General features: G+C 37.2%; 1 protein-coding gene across 5 annotated transcripts in view; it reads left to right on the top strand.

Moving 5' to 3' along the window:
* Positions 1-20,000, top strand: part of Np (Notopleural) — a 107,491-nt gene that overhangs the window by 67,351 nt on the left and 20,140 nt on the right. Inside the window, exons 1-2 of one of the 5 annotated variants that reach the window (XM_067111255.1) lie at positions 7,445-8,150; positions 14,799-14,993. In XM_067111255.1, the coding sequence (XP_066967356.1) occupies positions 14,870-14,993 (124 nt within the window). In that variant the 5' untranslated portion in view covers positions 7,445-8,150; positions 14,799-14,869. Of the gene's footprint in view, positions 1-7,444; positions 8,151-14,798; positions 14,994-20,000 lie in introns of those variants that run through there. The other 4 variants (XM_067111256.1, XM_067111253.1, XM_067111251.1 and 1 more) reach the window with 4 other exon arrangements.

Genomic DNA, 20,000 nt, shown 5'->3' with positions numbered 1-20,000 from the left:
GTCTAAACCTGTAATCAGGAAAGATCCAGAGAGTCTAAACCTGTAATCAGGAAAGATCCAGAGAGTCTAAACCTGTAATCAGGAAAGATCCAGAGAGTCTAAACCTGTAATCAGGAAAGATCCAGAGAGTCTAAACCTGTAATCATGGCGAGCAGAAGTACGTAGAGGCTACTGCGTTCGTGACAAATGTGCTAATTTGCGACATTAAAAGTGCTTCCCACTACGTCAACTCAACATACTACAGTCTCTCCCTTACAATTGTGCTCACGACCAAAAAGCAATACCGTTTACATCACAAAAGTTTTTTAATCGTTGTTGGGTGGTTTTTGAAAAACTTCCTGTCTCTAAAAACTAACATCTCTCTCTCTCTCTCTCTCTCTCTCTCTCTCTCTCTCTCTCTCTCTCTCTCTCTCTCTCTCTGTCCAAGCTAAAAATAAAAATACCATAAAATACACTTTAATAAAATCTTTATGTATAAGTTCGTTTTATTTCTATTTGTGTGTACATATGTGACTGTGTACAACGTTGGTTACAATATAAAGTTAAAAAATGAGACGTCAGTAAAACTTTCTATATAAATAAAACTCGCAATATAAGGCTAGCGAATACAAAAATGGAATTCACGAAGTTTAATAAGAATTCCATAAATGGACAGTAAAACATTAATAAAGATTTGGCAAAGTTATGTTAATTTAGCCATCACTTAAATGGTAGGGACTATTATTAAATATATAACAAAACTAAAAAGCTCTTAACATTATTGTAGACTGTATTAAATGTTGATAAAGAAACCCACTAAAGAAATGATGAAAGAAATTGAAAATAGTAATGCAGAGGGAACTCACTACCATGTCTCAGCCTACTTTAAACCCACATGAGCTTTCGTCTTCTCTGTAATAAGCCATTTACTTGCTTTTGTTCTTTTCATTAGATTCAGGTTTATTATTATTATTATTATTATTATTATTATTATTATTATTATTATTATTATTATTATTATTATTATTATCCAGTCTGCAACCATACGTGGAAAGTAGACTAAGGAAAGAAATCGAGAAGTAAAGAATAAGCTGTGTAAGCGAAATAACAAAGAAAAACCCGTGAAATATCACCAGTGCGACGAACTGACCTCACCCATGCAGACGGGGCTAGGATGCATTTTTCAGAGGACGACAGACAATTACGCGCAAAAATACAAATGACTAAATTAACACAAGACAATGTTTGTAGACGTTAGATATAAATTTCCTACGGTACACCAATCCTAAAATTCCATTGTACCTGCGGAAGGCGACAAATGAGCTACATGGTAGGTCTAACTAACCGATTCTGCAAAAAAAAAAACTAGTTTAAATAAGGAAGATGAGTTGGAGTGTACCCTCACGCAATGGAAGAGTAAAAACAGCAGATTAATCACACCACACCTGCAGAATGTTTAAATATAACTAAAACCAGCGGGTTCCTCTGCAGGCTGGATCCCTGTAAATGTGTAATTGTTGCCAGCATCCCGTGAAATTAGATTTTCTACTTGCTTCAAAAGCAATTATAAATTTACGACTCAAAGCTTCCCTATTGCAAGGTAAGTTGTTTATGGATCTTAGGCATCGGTACAGGAACTTTAAACAAATAAGTCAATGAGCGCCCAATGAAAAGGAAATGTACTGATGGACAGTTTAACTTTTGTTCCTGAATTCGGGGCAACTCACTGTGACGTTGATTCCAACTGAGGTAAAAAAACAAATCACACGATGACTCTCAGAGGATAATTGAAGTTGCATAAAAGTACCAAGCATACAACATTTGCATACTATTTCTTTTTTTTTTTTTTGCTTTAGCAACAGAGTTCTCAGAAACTTATACAACGCCCCCGTAGTTAAATATAGTAGATATTTGACATACTAATTTATATGTAGGTGTGCTTTAAGTCATTCCGGTTGCCTACTTGCATCTACCATATAGTGTGGTAGAAGAATATCCTGAAGGGTGGAGCAGATCCCAGTCCACTGGACAATGAATCCCTTGATCCTATTTACTTCTCGGTGGCATTCAGTTGCCTTTCAAGCAGGATAAATCCTCTTCCTCGACAATTCTCTATTACTGTATCCCACTTCCAGTTAGAATTTCCTTAAACAGTTAATAATACACGAAGAGAAACTCGTTCTAGCGTGGAAATTATGATGTATTTAATATTCATTCACGTCCACTGATTGGGAGATAGGCATCATTTCATCTTCCAATATTAGTTCCCCTTCATTTCTTTGCAATTATTTTTTATTGTTATTATTACTATTGAGTTGGTGATACTCTGGCGGTTCCAGTACGCACTAGCACCATACCCTCAGTCTCACGCACACGCGCGCATACAAACACGCACAAACACACACACGCGCAATATACATACATACATATATATATATATATATATATATATATATATATATATATATATATATATATATATATATATATATATATATATATATATATATATATATATATATATATATATATATATATATATACTGTATATACATACTGTATATAATCTACTAATAACAAGTTATGAAAATCATCTGTATGTTTCGCAGTATAAAACCTTCTATTTTTTATTCTGAAGTTGATTTTATTCGATCACGTTACCGGCTTCGTTGCAAAACCCAATAAGGTTTTTTGCCTCAGATTCCTATACCTTTAATCAAGAGGTGCCAGGTCGGTGACTCAGCACAGTCAGCATCTTAATGACGTTTCAGGCGTTTCCGCATTGGTTGCAGTTCTATAAATTCTACCCACAATGAAGGGGGTTAATGTGGAGTCTTCCCTCTTTCTTCTTTTTTTTTCCTTTTCCTATTGACGACAACCTTTTCCAATGTTTAGAGCGATTTCCCTCCGAAAAGCCATCGTTCTTTTCTCCTCTTTGTCCCCAGCCCACCTTTTCAGTGGAGGAGATTCTGAGAAGAAGTTTCACCATAGCTTACAGCGGCTCAGGCGGAATGACGTGGGCCCCTAAAAGGAAATTCCTATTATCAGTCAGTTATGTTGTCGCTTTCTTTTTGCCACCAGTTACAGGTTCTTGAATCCGCCAGTCAGTTCTTATGAGACTCAAAAACATTTTCGGATCACTGACCAAAATGAATTCAGAACCAAACTCCGTCTACTGAGCACGCTGAAGTGGGTCCGATTAAAAGTAACGGTCATAGCAACGCCTTATTCAGTGAGGAAATGTTGCCATCTTTCTCACTCTCATAGCAATTACGGCTCACACAATAGCCATCGATTCGTAACAGTTTTAAATTTCATTCGCTTTCTAAAAGGATGCCGAGGTTTAAGTTCAATCAAACTAGCAAGTAAAAAATACTTCGGCGCAATCGAGTTTTCTGTACAGCGTATAGGCTAATGCTGTATGAGCCGCGGCCCGTGAAACTTTAACCACGGCCCGGTGGTGGCATGTCCTATAGCGTTGCCAGACGCACGATCATGGCTAACTTTAACCTTGAATAACATAAAAACTACTGAGGCTGGAGGGCTGCAATTTGGTACGTTTGATGATTGGAGGGTGGATGATTAACATACCAATTTGCAGCCCTCTAGCCTCGGTAGTTTTTAAGATCTGAGGGCGGACAGAAAAAGCGCGGACGGACAGACAAAGCCATCTCAACAGCTCTCTTTTACAGAAAACTAAAACTAACTACTTATTCCAGTAATAAGATTTTGAATTAAAATTCTTAACAGATTTACGAGGATACTCTTGAATTAGTTTCAATGATGAAGAACTCGACAGTTGATCATGTATTCTATTGAATCACATTTATGTGCCTTTTGAAATTAAAGGGCCGCACACTGGTATATAACAAATGGATGTTTAGCAGTCATGGAAAACCTGAGATCTCCAGAGTCTTCCACTGAATACAGACCTCCCCCTAAACTATATATATAAATAAGTATGTGCTTTCATTTGGCCATGGAAGATTAACCTTTGAAATTAATAAAAAGAAATTATGTTTCAAAGGCATGTGGAAATTAGGTGTGACAGACCGAGAAGAAGTCAATATTCATCGAGGGTATCAACAGACTTATCAGGAAATAGGGTGTTGTATGTTGTTGACGTATCATCGCTCGTAACGGCCTTGAAAAAGGAAAATGATCGATTCCCCACGGCCAGGAAATTGTCAGAGCCTTTCTTTTAAAAATCACCCATGTCGTGAAGATCATCAAACATACATTTGGTGGCCAAGTGGATCATCTTGGAATGACCTTCGCCGCGCGCACATTCCACGGCAAGTGACACCCATCTGCACTAGAATTATGAATTATTCTCCAAGAGAATATCCGGTAGTACCTGTGACCGAAAAATGAACCCTAAGCTAATTAACTGTTAATAACCTACATTATTTATTTCGTTGCGCTCTCTTCTAATTCTGTCCTTTTTTTCAAATCTTATTGCTACCCTCCCTTTTCACCTTTCTATCCAGAGCATATTTTTGTTTGGCCCTTTATTCACTTCTTTTGGCAGATGTTCATTGACTTAACCTCTTCCTTCCTTATATTTTCTTTCCCTCAGAGGAAACAGGGCCATGTTATCCTGTAGGCATACAGGGTGTTTGCCTGGAGCAATTGCTTAGTGGGGTCCATTCTTCGGCAAAAGTAACTTTCTCCGTGTCGTAGATATGAGGAAATTTTTCTGTAGCACAAAATTAGACTTATAAAATTGTTATAAACAATCATATACATGATAAATGATAGGTTAGTACTTCCTGGAAAACTCTTATAAACTTGCCAGATTAAATTTCGCAGTTACAAGAAAATAGTTACACGAGAATTTTGTTTTACATTTTTCATTGCGTCACGGGAGCTCATTCTCCATCCTTTGCCCAGGGCCTTAGTCAGGAAAGATCCCTCCTTTGTAAGATTATTTATTTTCTGATATCACTTGCAAGGGAGCCGTGAGAAATTTTTTAACCCTCCTCAAAAATTTTTTCAAAATTTTTACCATTAAACTTAAACTTTTCACCGCAATTTCAGTCTGATATGAAACTTCCACAATATGTGTCAAATATTTTAACAAACCAGTGTCATAATAAATCAATAAAGATTAATTTAACTTAATTTTTTCAAATGTAGTAAACCTAAGGTGGTTTAGAATTTATCTGAGACGCTATCTACAAGGATACACTTAAGTTCTAGGGGCAGGTGGGGCAAACTAAACTTTTCTCTGCCACTAGTTTTGGGAAATGATTTCGGAATTAATCGACCCAGCAATTCGCAAATCAGACTTCCTTTATATAAATTTTCTTTAAAATTCCAACTGCATTACTTATTAGGCTATCTATCATCGTGAACAAATTCGTCTTTCCTGCAAAGATAAATCCATTTTTGTGTTGTTTGTCCTTTCTTAAGGACGAGGATCCTCGAATATTTAAACCTGTCTCCAAATCCTTTAGTTTGAAAAGTATTTTTCTTTCTTAATGGATGATAAAAGGACAAATTAACTCATTATTAATTGGAAAAGAATTTAGCTAAACTTCTTCATTTTTTCTGGCACTGTTGTCTTTATAGAGAATATCTAAGGACAAATTTATGAACTGTATTAATTTTTTCATTCATATGTACTGATGAAAAACTTTTTAATGTTGGAGTCAGTGGTAATGATAAAAACATAAATTATTACTTGCTTTTCATATCATGGAATACCTCTCATGCATGGTTAAAGCTTATAATACACATCTCACATTCTATCTTATTATTACTATAAATACCATGAATACTTTTCTGAAAATTACCTAAGTTTAATTGCATATTAATTTTGCATCTCTTACCTTTCATATCTTGGAATATATGTCAAGTGTGACGCGATTATAATAACTGGCTCACGTTTTACTCTGTTTATCCTCAACACTTTTTTAAATGGCATTGATATACCGCTAGGTGTATAGTGGCAGTGATAAACCGCTAGGTTTATATATGGCTTCTAAATCATGAAATATTCATCGTATGTTACACGTTAGGAAATCGCAGCATGTCGCAGCTAATAGCTTTCGTGGCCAGTCGTAGGTGAGGGTCTAGGCTGGGACAGTTCGAGATTAAATTCATTAAGGGAGGGAAAGGCATTTAAGACCTCGACATCGAAGTCTGAATCAGGCATAATAGCCCATCCATTTTAGAGGATGAATGAAAAGAGATACCGAAAAAAAACCTGTAAAATTACTATAGAGATGAGACTTGTACTTTCACTGAAGGTGGATAATGCTCGATTTATAACTTTCCTACATCAGTTTTCATTAAAAGAGATTTAAATTCAGTTCTTGACTGCAATAATCAGTTTTCCTTCGAATGTATGTTGCATAATCCGAAACAGGATGAAACCGGTCAATATTCTTTTTCTCGCGTCTTCGAAAGTAACGCCCTGTTTCAGCACCTACTAATAAAATTAAAAACGCCCTGTACAAAAACGATAGTAGAGGCCCTCAATGCAACAGTGCTTTGAAAATCTAAAACTACTAATTATGGATTTGGTGTAATTTGCTTGCTTTTGTCAGCCACTTAGGCCTACTGACCAAATAGCATACGGAACAGCTCAACCTGGTGTCACGCGGAAATCTTTGCAGAATGACAGTCGACGAAATGATCAACCTTTGTTCGTGCTGTTTTGTAACTGGCTCCAAGGAGACAAAACTGTTAACTGTACTGTCTGTGCATGCGTAGTGCTAAAGCAACATGCAGTTCTGCTAGCTAGGCATGGCTCACTCGGTGTGCTCTGTACCTTGAACTTTTGCGAGGAAATGAAAACGTTCAGTTAAAGACTTTTAGTGAGACAAAGTCATTCTATACAAAGCACAGTAGGCTGGTGAAATGTTTTTATGCAATATTGTTCCTCTCAGCTTTCAAAAAAAAAAAATAAATAAATAAACGGATGTTCGGGTAGAATAAGTACTGGTTCCTTTCATTTTTAATTCTACAGATATATACAGTATATGTATATATATATATATATATATATATATATATATATATATATATATATATATAAAACACTAGTTATATACTGTATATATATACATATATATATAGTTAGTGCAATGGTATAAATTACGCATCATCGCGAAGAAATCACGCTGCCTTACACAGAAACTTGGAGCTTATTGTCATGACAGCGCGAGACTGATAACGAAGAGCCCATTTTAAATGTTCTGCATGATATCACCACCCACGAGGAAGTGGGCCGAGAGATAACAGAGAAAATGCCGCACTCAAGAGAAGAAAGGAGGAGAGAAGCTCTGGAATAACTTCTTTGTTGATCTCATCAGCCTCGGGTGTTTCTCAGCCCATAACCCCAAGGCATCGACACCACCTCTTGTAGGCCAATTCGTTCTTGCGGATTCCAGAGTGATTCGTCGGACGCAAAGATTGACCTCTGAGTGAAGAGGTCATTTTCGTTATAATTCAATGGGAGGAATCTGGGGTCACGACGTAAAGGAAAACACGAAATGTTCTAGGTAACGATGGTGGCCACCCCGAGATACAGTAGATACCTGGCAGACGTAAAAAGTTCACTCTGTGAGATCGCACCCGAGCGAAACTTTCTGAAGGATGCGTCGAACAGGTGAGTTGGCCGAAGCCGGTGGTCTTGTTGAGGACTTGAGGTCTTCTGGCCAAGACAGTTAGAGCCGAGTGGCCGTACGGTTGACAGCTTTCGGGTCCCAGCTCTTCCCTCCCTCGACCGCTCGTCTCCCGCTCCCGCCCTTCACCTCTCTTCTTCTCTCTAAATTATTTGTGCTTCAGAAATTCCTCGTTGAAAGTCACGCAGCTTCAGTGGTTTGACGCCGGTGGTGGATAATGCATTGCGTCTGCGGGACGTGAAAACAAAAGTGTATTTTAACACTAACAGATACCGAGAAAGTGATTGGAGTTTGAGATGCATTCTTATCTTTTGGCGTAGAAGTGGAAAATGTCGAAGTTGTTTGTGTTTTCTTCGGTATTATGACAATATCGTGAGCCTGATACTTTAAAGAAAACACATTGTAAACGAAGACGCACACATAGCTGAAAATACAGGCAGTGATAACATAAAAGGTAAACAAAACAGAAAAGTGCAGCTATACATTGCTTACCAGTGATCAGAAGAGCTTAGTGGCATCCGCAAGAGAAGAGAAAAGGTGAGAATAGGGAAGTTTTCTCGATATTTCTCCTCCAGGAAGCACAAGCGTCGACGTTACTCTCACTAAGCTCTCGCTTCCATTCTGGGATGGTATGACCCTAAAACCCGGTTCGAGGCACTGATGATATCATTGTTTTTACGTCCAGGTTTTCCCACTGACCCAAATACACTGTTTGCTCTGATGTTTGAACTGGCGTATAAAATGTAATGTTGATGTTATTGCTACGTTCAGTCCCATGTAATGACATAACAGCGTCTTGAAATAATCTTTAGAAAAAATCAGATTAAAACTAATAGTTCTGGTTTAATTTCTCGTTTGCCGAATTCAGTTTCTTTGATGAATTCAAAATTCATTTTCTTTGATGCTTTGGGGTGTAGAATTAAAACGCCAAACGATTCAGCCACACATTGCTATGTGATGACATAAGAACGTCTTGATCTGTGCTTTTAAAATGGATCACATTTAAATGAACATCTCTGGTTTTACTAAGATCATTTTCTTTGATGAATTTGAAATCAGTTTGCTCTGATGCTGTGGGAACATTAACAAAACACCAAAAGTCTCAGCCTCGTTTTCTTGAGACCGTCCTCACTGCGCCGCTGCCGCGTTTTCTTCGAGATCGATGCAAGTATCTCGGTCATGTGGTTCAAGTATTCTGATTTCTAGGTCTTCGTCCAGGTATCAAGTTCATCGTGTTTTTTCCTCCTGCTTTCTGCAGCTGTATCATACCAGTTTCCGCCATCTTTTTTTTTTTTTCCTTTTGCAGAATTGATAAGACGTGGCTCGAATGAATATTCTATTATTATTCATGACACATTACAACTTTCTGAGGGGGTAACACATTTTCTCTTAATAGGAAAAAACGGCCTCATCTCATCCGCATTGTTTTTTTGGGAATATGCAGACAGGACTTTATGATGTTAGGAAATGCTTCTTATAGTGCTTTTAAGACTGCTTGATTAATTTCGCCCTGTTTCTTTCTAGTTTTCAAATTGAAGTTATTACGTTGCTTCGTCAAGAATTTGCCTCATTTTCTATCCAGCATAATGTAGAGAGAAATAGGCTTCCAAATATTATGTCTCGGTGTTCCCATGAGCCAAAGGCCTATCTTAAAATATTTTTAGCATAGCCTAGAGGGAAACTTTAAATTCAGAGAAGGTTACCACTTACTTGGATATTCAAATAATATAGCGTCATAAGGGATTATATATCTTGGAGGCAGTTACTAAAAATACATACAGGCATACAGAAACACACACACACACACACACACACACACACACATATATATATATATATATATATATATATATATATATATATATATATATATATATATATATATATATATATATACCTGTATATATTATACTGTGTGCGTGTGCAAGTGAATGTGTACATGTTTTATGCTCTTAGTGTGCTCCGCCATCAGAAAAATTCTCAGAGAGAGAGAGAGAGAGAGAGAGAGAGAGAGAGAAGGAATGCACTGGTGCAAAACTAATCTCTTTGAGATTTTCCCCTTTCTAATATGAATATTAATGGTTGGGTTATTCTTTCAGAGGGAATCTAGCCAATTTTGGCATTATAGTAGTTCTGAAGTTTGATCATTTGCCTTGAGAATAAATGTACCATTAAGGAGAATTTTATACCTGGTGTATGAGTGCCCGAAAGAGTTTATTTCCTTTGCATCCCCAGTGGCTTCATTTTTGTTTCGTCCTCAAGTAAGCCTATATCAGTATGGCATCTAGAACGAAAAAGGAATCCACTGTAATTTTTTTTTTTTTTTTTTTGAAACCTTTTTGACTAACTTTGGAACTGAAAAATTTTTTTGAGAGATATTTGTAGCTGGTTATCATGTCTCATTGGTTTTATTCTAATGACCATATAATTTTTACTTTGATGAACATATGATTACCATTGAATAGAAGCAAAACTTTTTCTGTTCAAAATTCCAACTGCAGTGTCGACTGAATTATTATCATTATTCAGTAGATGGAACCTATTCCTATGGAACAAGCCCACAAGGGCCATTGACTCGAAGTTCAAACTTCCAAAGAATATTAAGGTGTTCATTAGGAGGAAGTAAGAGGAGGTAAAAGGAAATAAAGAAAGAAGAGATCCCACTTATTTCAAAAAAATAAGTTAATAAATGAACAAATAGATAAAACTGTATTAAAATGCAAGGAGAATAATATTATGCTGATAATGCACTGCATCTTCGCTTGAACTTCTGAAGTTCCAGTTGCACATCCTCTGGGAGGCCGTTCCACAGTCCAAAGGTATGAGGAATAAAGGACCTCTGGAACTGAGAAGTTCGACAGTGAGGCACATTTACTGCATATTGGAACTGCTCTTCAGCGCATCTGGTTGCTCTGGGCAGGTAAAGGGGACCAAAAACACGAATTAATGTCAAGACTAAAACTTCAGGAGTTTCGGTTTCCATATTAATTGCAAAGATGCGCAAAAAAATAACATTAGCATAACAATTAAAGCTTACCAACCAAACTGAAGAGGAATAACAAAAACGTAAGCAACAGTAACGCTTTAGTTCGGAAATACGGCCATGAGTCAATGACATTGACTCTTCTGCCTGAATGACTCCAAAGCTTTCCATAACCGGTTTCAATATTAAGGAGGTGGAAGAGATTCTTTGCTGGGTACCTCTTAATGGGATTTATTTATGCATTGATTTTTGTTTTTTTCCTCTTTACGGATTGAAATTTTTTGTTATGTTTCGATTAATCTTTCTGTAAGTGATATCCGGTAAAATGATTTATCAGTGACTTACTATCGTGTTGAGAGTAAAATCATACATTTCCTTATCATTGTAGCGTGTTCATTTGTTTTTAACTTTCATTCTGTTATTCTTTTTTTTTGCCCAATTTATAACTGAAATCCTTTCACATTTATCCCATCATTCCAAGGAAAAAATATCAAGGAATTGCAATGGTACGCAAAACTATAAGGACTGACAATAGCATTGAAAATGTGCAGCTTCTTGACCACAGGGCCTTATGCTAATAAATAATTGAGTTCAGATTAGTGAGTCTATAAGCCATTAGCCAAACTTCCATTTTATGACTTTACTCCTTTCTCTGTAAATGTATTCAATCTGTTTTTCAATCTTTATTGTTGGTAACATTGCAACATCTGTTCCATCCAACCTCTTGTGGTGTCCCCCAGAACTCTGTTTTCGCACCTGTTTATTAATCTGCCTTTATCAGAGTCTTTCAGAATGAGTCTTCTCTTATTCATTATGCCGATGATTCAACATTCCCCATCTTCCTTCTCCCAGCCTTCCTGTATTGATTGTAGTTAATCTTGTGCTGTGTCCACCCTTGCCTATCGATTCTGATCTCAAGACGTCACTTTTTGCATCAGTTTCAGTTTCTCTGTCACCTCTCATATCCAATTGTTCAATGTTCAATCGGTAGAGTTGTCGGCTAGCGCTGTGCTAGGTCCGAGTTCGAGTCTCTGGCCGGCCAACGAAGAATTAGAGGAATTTATTTCTGGTGATAGAAATTCATTTCTTGGTAATGTGGTTCGGATTCCACAATAAGCTGTAGGTCCCATTGCTAGGTTACCAATTGGTTCTTAGCCACGTAAAATAAGTCTAATCCTTCGGGCCAGCCCTAGGAGAGCTGTTAATCAGCTCATTGGTCTGGTTAAACTAAGATATACTTAACTTATTCAATGTTCAGTGAAAATTTTTTTAACTTCTGTTGTGGCCAGCTGATCACTCACCAAGGGACTAGATCATGCTGTGGCCAAATGACCACTCACCAAGGGACTAGATCATGCCGTGGCCAACTGATCACTCACCAAGGAACTAGACCATGCTGTGGCCAACTGAATCACTCACCAAGGAACTAGACCACGCTGTGGCCAATTGATCACTCACCAAGGGACTAGGTCATGCTGTGGCCAAGTGATCACTTACCAAGGCTGTGGCAACTAATCACTCACCAAGGGACTAGACCATGCTGTGGCTGATCACTCACCAAGGGACGAGACCATGCTGTGGCCAACTGATCACTCACCAAAGGGACTAGATCATGCTGTGGCCAACTGGTCACTCACCAAATCAGATTAAACAAAAATCCCATTAGCTTAGGCCCTGTCTAAGACTTTGGAAACTTAGCTCTGTCGTACAATGTTTATCTTTTCTTAACATATAACGAAGGGATAGAGGCATTAGAGCATCAACACAGTAGATTAATATGAACAGCAGACAAACATTCAGATTCCAAGTCACAGGATCACTTCACTGGAACAGTGCTGTCAATATTTTATCTTTCTGCTATATCATTCTTATACCTCACTTTCAGTAGATATTCAATGCAATCTTGTATTTAGATTCCTTAGTAGCGACTGTGAATGGCCAAACCATTAAAACATTTAACTATTGCATCCTTCTGAGCTAAGTCACATCCTCCTGCCTTCCATATTCTTTTCACTGCTTTTTTTTTTTAAATTGGCTATTGACTGAACCTAGACGTTTACGGCTCAAAACTGGTAACCCTCTGCTACTTGCGCTCATAATATGAAGGTGGACACTGTCTACCTGAAAACGCTGTAAAAACACCTAACAGAATGAATACCACAAGACAGAGAGAGAGAGAGAGAGAGAGAGAGAGAGAGAGAGAGAGAGAGAGAGAGAGAGAGAGAGAGAGCTGATAAAACATGCATCATTTAGATATATCTTTATTTTATGCGAAGAAGACTGAGAGCTGTCATTGTGTAGATACAAAATATGTGCTTGGTATCTTGAACAAACTCTGAGTATAACTAAACGAAGGTCACACCATTCCATTCGTCCTTAAAAAAATATCTTTTATGAATTTCCAACGTGTCTGACTGGGCGTAGCTAATCTTTTTTTTTTTAATTGCCTTTCGACGCATTTGGAATTCTTACAATTTTTAAGGCGTGCAGAAACAAAGATCTAACTAAAAGACTGTCTCTTTTTGTTTCTTTTGTGTTATCGAAGAATGCATTTTTTCCTTTGTGTTTTTAGTGGTAACAATCGTTACCTTATCCAAACCGTTTGTATTTGTAAATGAATTCATTCACCTCTTGAAAAATAATCCTGACTCACTTACGAGTTCAGAAAAGGCAGTTCCAAGTTCTTTCTGTTGAGATGAATAATATTCAAGAAAGTTGCAAGCAATCTGTTTGCAGTGGAGTTCTTAAAACTTGGTTTTTTTAAAGCGAATGCTAATGTTTTTTGCCTAGCCGTGTATGAGCCGTTTTTTCGTAAACACGCGCGAGCTTGCTCTTATTCAATGGACATTTAAAAAAAACCTAGGCCAAGTCTGCAGTTTTTTATGCCACGATTGAGTAAAATTTGAACTCCTTTTGTTAAACAAAAACGCTATTGCCATTAAAGCATGTTGCACTACAGAGTAATTTTAGTCTCAAGTGACGCACCAGTTTTGACCTCATCTCCATTACTCTCACGCTGACAAGAGTTAGGTTATAAGATTTGATTCAGATTTGTTTGGTCAGATGGAAGTCTGTAGTACCAAATCATCACAGAGATTGGGGATGGAATAGCATTTAACGATAAACAGAAGTCAAGTGTAAGCGTTGTTTTATAATAATTACCGAAGTAATCTTAGCCAGTAATTCAGTAGGTTTCTGGAATCCATCTGATAAAAATGTGGGCATTTTTATCGGGCAATTTTATCACCCCGGTTCACTGTACAGGGGTATCCAGTAAATGAATCGTCCGTGTTGCCTGCGCTTTATATGCCTGTCCTGCCAGTGACTTTTTTTTTTTTTTTTAAATTCAACATTTTATGTGCTGGATACAGCGGTCAAGGGCATGTTTACACGTCAAAGTTCAAATAGGAATTCAACCCTGGCAAAACTTTCGAACTGTATGAGGTAGAAATTTCATTATCTGCCACGTGCTCCTGTGATGAAGCGCATGCGCAGGGTTGCGTCAAGGACATACTGAGAGGTCGAGGCCAGACAGGATATTTGCCATCACTAGGGGCATTGTGTGTTACAAACAAAATATTTTTTTAAACGTACACGTACGAGTTCTGCTGAGATTGCTCTTTCTTCACTATGAACCATTACGGTATCTAGTAATAAATGTGGAGTACGGCCAACCAGTTATGCATAAATGTGAGTGAGAAGGTTCAGGACAGTAATGTATCCACCCGCGAGGAGGGATGGCCTCATGAGAGGTCAGCCAGGAAAAGAATCTCTCTCTCTCTCTCTCTCTCTCTCTCTCTCTCTCTCTCTCTCTCTCTGTTTATCATGTATCTGTAGGGACATTCAACTTCAGTGAAGCATTCCTACCTTTGCTGATTCTACCCTTGTATCTTGGGGGAGAAAAACAAATTTCTAATCTTAACGATAAATGATCAAACACCGACCTTTTTCTTTTCAGTTTCAGAATCTGATTGTTGTTTCACGCCCAAAATGCTGCATGTGAATATACCTCTTATGAACTATATCTGTAAGGAAATCCGGTAGCTCATATAACCAGAGGAAGTTCTGTGACAGGAACCCTACGCATGAGAGAGAGAGAGAGAGAGAGAGAGAGAGAGAGAGAGAGAGAGAGAGAGAGAGAGAGAGAGAGTAAACTCCTAGAAAGTTTCGAATTAAACAATTTTCCATTTTTCCCTCCACAGGATCCGCCCTGACTCCCAGCACCACAACAAGAGAGAGAGAGAGAGAGCATTGGACGTGCGACCTGTTGAAGATGAAGGCCAGACGCACGTCTCAGCAGACACTAATGCTGTGGTACATGTGTTGTTGGTCTCTAGCGGCGGCAATCACTCTGACTGCAGCGCATCCTCTCCTCTACCTCAGAGGTACTCGATACGGTAGGGTCATTTAATATTGTTTTGTTTCAGCACTGCTAGTCTGCCGTAGAAGCCTCCTCGTTCCTAGTATTGCTAAAGAATGAATAGATGACCTGCCAACTAACCAGCCTCTTTCGTGGGTAAATATTGTACAGATCTGTGAACTGTCATCAACTGCACTATAAGCATCCTGAATGAAATACGAGTTAACAAACTGTTTCGGAGGTATGATGAAAACGAATAATGGGAAAATTTTAAATTGCTATTTTTGTTTGACGATGATTATCTTGGATGTGAGAGTTGCTACCTTCGTCGGCCGTGGAGCTAACTGTGTTTCGGTTTGTTCCCGCCTAAATTTACGTCTTTGAGAATTTTGCGAAAAGCTTTTGTAATTTCTGTAGCCTACGCCAATAAATTTTCCTTCCCGACTAGACTTCTTGCTAACACCCCTTTCTTCCTTCCACCTTAATGACACACGCGTTATATCTGTCGGAAACACGGCAAGAATCGAAATTGGAACTTATTCAATAAATGATATTAGACTTTGATTTTGATGAGTGAAACTACATTTCTTGTTTCTCCGGGATTGTTTTTATGGCTCCTTTGTAACAGTCATTGTCCACTGATTTAGAATAATGCATTTGAAATTTAGCATTTCCGGCCATTAGAGCTAATTTAACCTATACAGTCATTTCAACACTCAGGGGAGATAAAAAACACATCTCATTTTGAGATTTCTTTCTTTGAAATTCGTATCGTATTTCGAAGGTTAAATGTGTTCTTTCAATTTATCAGTTCATTTATCCCAGATGCTGCCCCTGGGGCCTTATCCAGTCGATGGCGTCAGCCGAATCAAAACCCTCTTGTAAAGTTTAAAGTTATTAAACTAAACTTTTACCGACTGCTAGTGAGAATCATTAAATCTCTCCCGTGTCTCTTCGTCATTAGTATTTTTTTTTTCTTCATTTTACTTAATTATTTTTTGCAAAGCATTCCCTTGATTCGGTTCCCATTAACATTTTGAAATTCTTACAGTCACTACGATCCCCCTTTGGAAGAAATCACTTATTCACCTTTAACCTTGGATCCGGAAACTCATGTTAGACTTAGTTCATCTGTCCTTTTATGATTTAGTGTATTGTTCTCGGCAAGTTCTAGAGAGTTTAGGCCAACTAAGTGACATCGGGAAAGAAAACTGGCAGTAACAAATAATAGAAAATACATAACAAGTAAAAAATGCGCTCAAGATTCTTCTGCGGAATCGAGTTTTCTGTGCAACGTATAATGCTTGTAAAACTATCAACTTCAGTTGCTCCCCAGATGCGACTGATTGAAGGTCCGTCGCACTCCTCCAGAAAGCTCTGCCAGACGCACGATCATAGCTAACTTTAACCTTAAGTAAAATAAAAACTACTGAGGCTATAGGGCGGCAATTTGGTATGTGTGATGATTGGAGGGTGGATGGTCAACGTACCATTTTGCAGCCCTCTAGCCTCAGTATTTTTAAGATCTGAGAGCGGACGGACAGACAAAACCGGCACAATAGTTTTCTTTGCAAAAAAACTGAGACCGTAGCGAATGGAGCACAGGGAAATGTGGATGACCTTTGGAACGTGATGTCATCAACGCTCTTTTTCAAAAAGGGCCTTTGTCGGTCGACCTTGCGGAGGGCTGTTCATGACCTTTGGCTCACCGGCCTTGTTACGTCGCCTGGTTCTGGCGTTTCCTCCGCCTTCCAGTGACCTCGACCTGACCCCCAGAGCTTGAAACAGGGACATGTCATTGGGTTTTCCAAATGCTGAAGTTGATGAAATGAACTTTAATGAAAGCTGATGTGTTTCATGCGGATTACACACAACGTGACGTCGAGTAAACGACCTTCAGCTGGCAGTGAACAGTGAATGACTGCGTCTCTTTGACTTCTTACTTATTTCATTTCTTCTTCTTCTTCTTTTCTTTTTCTTCTTCCTCTTCTTCTTCTTCTTCCTCTTCTTCTTCTCTTGTACTTGATCGAATCTGTAACAAGAGTAACTTCAAAGTTTCAGTTATTTAGGCGCAAATGCTGTTTATGGAACCTGATACCAAATGTTAGGGAACCGCTAATTCACTTGCGCACGCGCAGTTACCACAGGACTCGCCCCTCCAGTGACGCATGACGACTTTTCCTTCTGAAAGCATATCTCACATAACATAAGGCGGAATATGAATTGACATGACATGCTAAAATTTTCCCAACAAGTTTGCTATTTTCCTCAGAATTCTTCGCACGCATTTCTCTCTGTCTGATACACTTGCATGCAAGAGTGTTGCACAAATTAAAACGGTGGTTGAAGGCTTGATGTACTCGAGAATCAGTTTAAACAACTAATTTTCGTTTGCGTAACATCGGTATGTACTTCCTGTTGCTGCTCTTTCACGTTTCAAAAGTTTTTCCTTCCTGTAGAATATTTCACTTGCATTATAGCTTACTCTTGCAGTACTAGCTGTGTTTGTTGCATTCTATTCTCTCTCTCTCTCTCTCTCTCTCTCTCTCTCTCTCTCTCTCTCTCTCTCTCTATCTTACATTATATATATATATATATATATATATATATATATATATATATATATATATATATATATTGTATATATAAACCCGTATATATACATATATAATTATATATATAAATATATTTATATATATATTTATATGTATATAAGATCTTAGTATGTGAAAATATGGGTATAAGTGCTTTGGGGTGGATAGTTTCATCAGTTGTGAGCCAATCGTTTATACAGAACAAACCTAAGAGGTCACATAATCATGTTAAAATGATGAAACAGAGTGAAAATAAGAAAGATAATTAAGAAAGTGGCAATTAATTAGACATGTTCCACAAATTACTCCTTAATTCTCATTAAGAAAAAATACCTTAAAAACCTCCTCAGGAACTGAATTGTGCTTCCACAGACAACTTTCTTATTTTCTAAGCATTTTGCATAGACGTTGCAGCCTTCCTGGCTTCGCTTGCTCTATGACTCATTCTTACTTTGCCTTGCGTTCCCTGACTTTAACTTTCAAATTTGTGCTCTTAAAAATACTTTAACTTTTATACCAATATTTTCCGATATTATCTATTATATTTCCTGTTTTTCCCATTTATCTAATCTCCATTTTTTCTTGGCTCTCTTATTTATCTTTTAATGTGCCTCCATAGGCCAAACAGTTCCTTACGGTTTTATTGAGTCTTCAGTCAGACTGTTTTTATTAGAATGCCCTGAATGTCATTGTTTGTGTTGTATAGCCGCGTATAGTAATCAAATACATTATTATAGAATTTATCTTTTGATATATATATATATATATATATATATATATATATATATATATATATATATATATATATATATAAGTATGTGTGTGCGTGTGTGTGTTGTTGTATTACTTCTCAGTATTTCCTTCTTATACTTGGTGTCCCTATGCTTGTTGTTGTTTTCTTTTGCTGGCTCTCATTATTGCTTTTTGCGTCTAGATAGACACACTGAACGAAATGCATAATCGACAAGGCATTTGCTTACAGTCTTGCAAGGCTGTCAGACCTTTACTTTTCTGCAAATAATTTTGGTCCAAATGAAAAATCCTTCCCCTCACGGAAGACATTTTTTGCAGACCCCGTTTTCTTTGAATGATGGCCCATTCTCTTGATTTCAATTAAATTGATATAATAGCGTCTATCGTGATCAAGAGTAGTGAACTGCTCTTTTTAAAGCCAAGTGCAGTGCTACTGTGGGATATTCATTTAGTTGTAAGAGAGGTTTGCGTATGTCAGTAACCAAATGATATTGGCTTAATCATAGCACTCATCACAATGAAGGCTGTTGCATCATAGGTCATATTTCTCAATATTCCTTCACTCCCAAGATCACAACGTTCATCCGCTACTCCAAAAGTGAGCGATAAAACAGAAATCATTTTCAAAGAGAATTATTACCAATGATTATATGCAGCGCATTTACAGAAACCTGTCAACAATCAGTGAAATCAGTTACTCATCTCTACAGATGATGTTCTAATGTTGAGAAAGAAATTACGCTGCATTATGTGAGAAAAATTAATTGTCAGTCTCATATTTGTGATTTATGTAACTCTCTCGTCGTCTGACTGAGGAAACTTCTAAGTCATAAAATGAAAATATGAAGACATGTTTCCCTAGTTCATACAACGCTACTGATGACTGAAGTTTGTTCTTCATGAAATTTAATTTTAATCAATGATAACAGTTTTTTTACGCTAATAACCATGTTGAACTACTTTTCATCTGCTTTAACCAACGAGTAAAGCAGACTTCTTAGAATAATGAAAAAAGGAGCCAAGAGAATAATGAAAAAAGGAGCCAAGATAATCCAATTCAGGGATGTTATTTACGTTAATAAGACTAGCATGAGGAAAATACATGCACTCATATATATATATATATATATATATATATATATATATATATATATATATATATATATATATATATATATATATATATATATATACAGTATATATTATATATATGCATATATATGTATATGTATGTATGTGCAGTATGTATATGTACATACATATATATATGTATATATATGGGTGAGTGCGTGTGAATGTGTGGGTGTGGGTGTGTTTGTGTAAGTATACAAATAGGTTGGCATAAATTTTTTAATCGTAACCTGACCTTTCATATTTCATAGATGTATTAGTATTATTTTTGCTCAAATAATGATCCAAATAAACTTTTGGTGGTTCTGAATTCATTCTGTACATTAAATTTGAACTGAATAATGAATGGGTGAAAGGGTATTTCTAGACGTATGATTTTTTCCTGAGGGAGGAAAGTGAATTCTGAATCTATCTTTTTCCTTTTCTTACATTCGATATTTTACATCTTGATGGTCACCGCTTTTAACCTACCTTTCGTCTCTGTATCATTGTCTCCTAGTGATGAGATAATTAACCAGAAATATAGTAAGACGCAGTTAATCCAAACCATTTCTATCATATTTGTG

This window comes from Macrobrachium rosenbergii, chromosome 11 (genome assembly GCF_040412425.1).
Source record: "Macrobrachium rosenbergii isolate ZJJX-2024 chromosome 11, ASM4041242v1, whole genome shotgun sequence".
Lineage (NCBI taxonomy): Eukaryota > Metazoa > Arthropoda > Malacostraca > Decapoda > Palaemonidae > Macrobrachium > Macrobrachium rosenbergii.
Note: the sequence above shows the minus strand (reverse complement) of the source record. Positions and strands in the feature narration are given on the sequence as shown.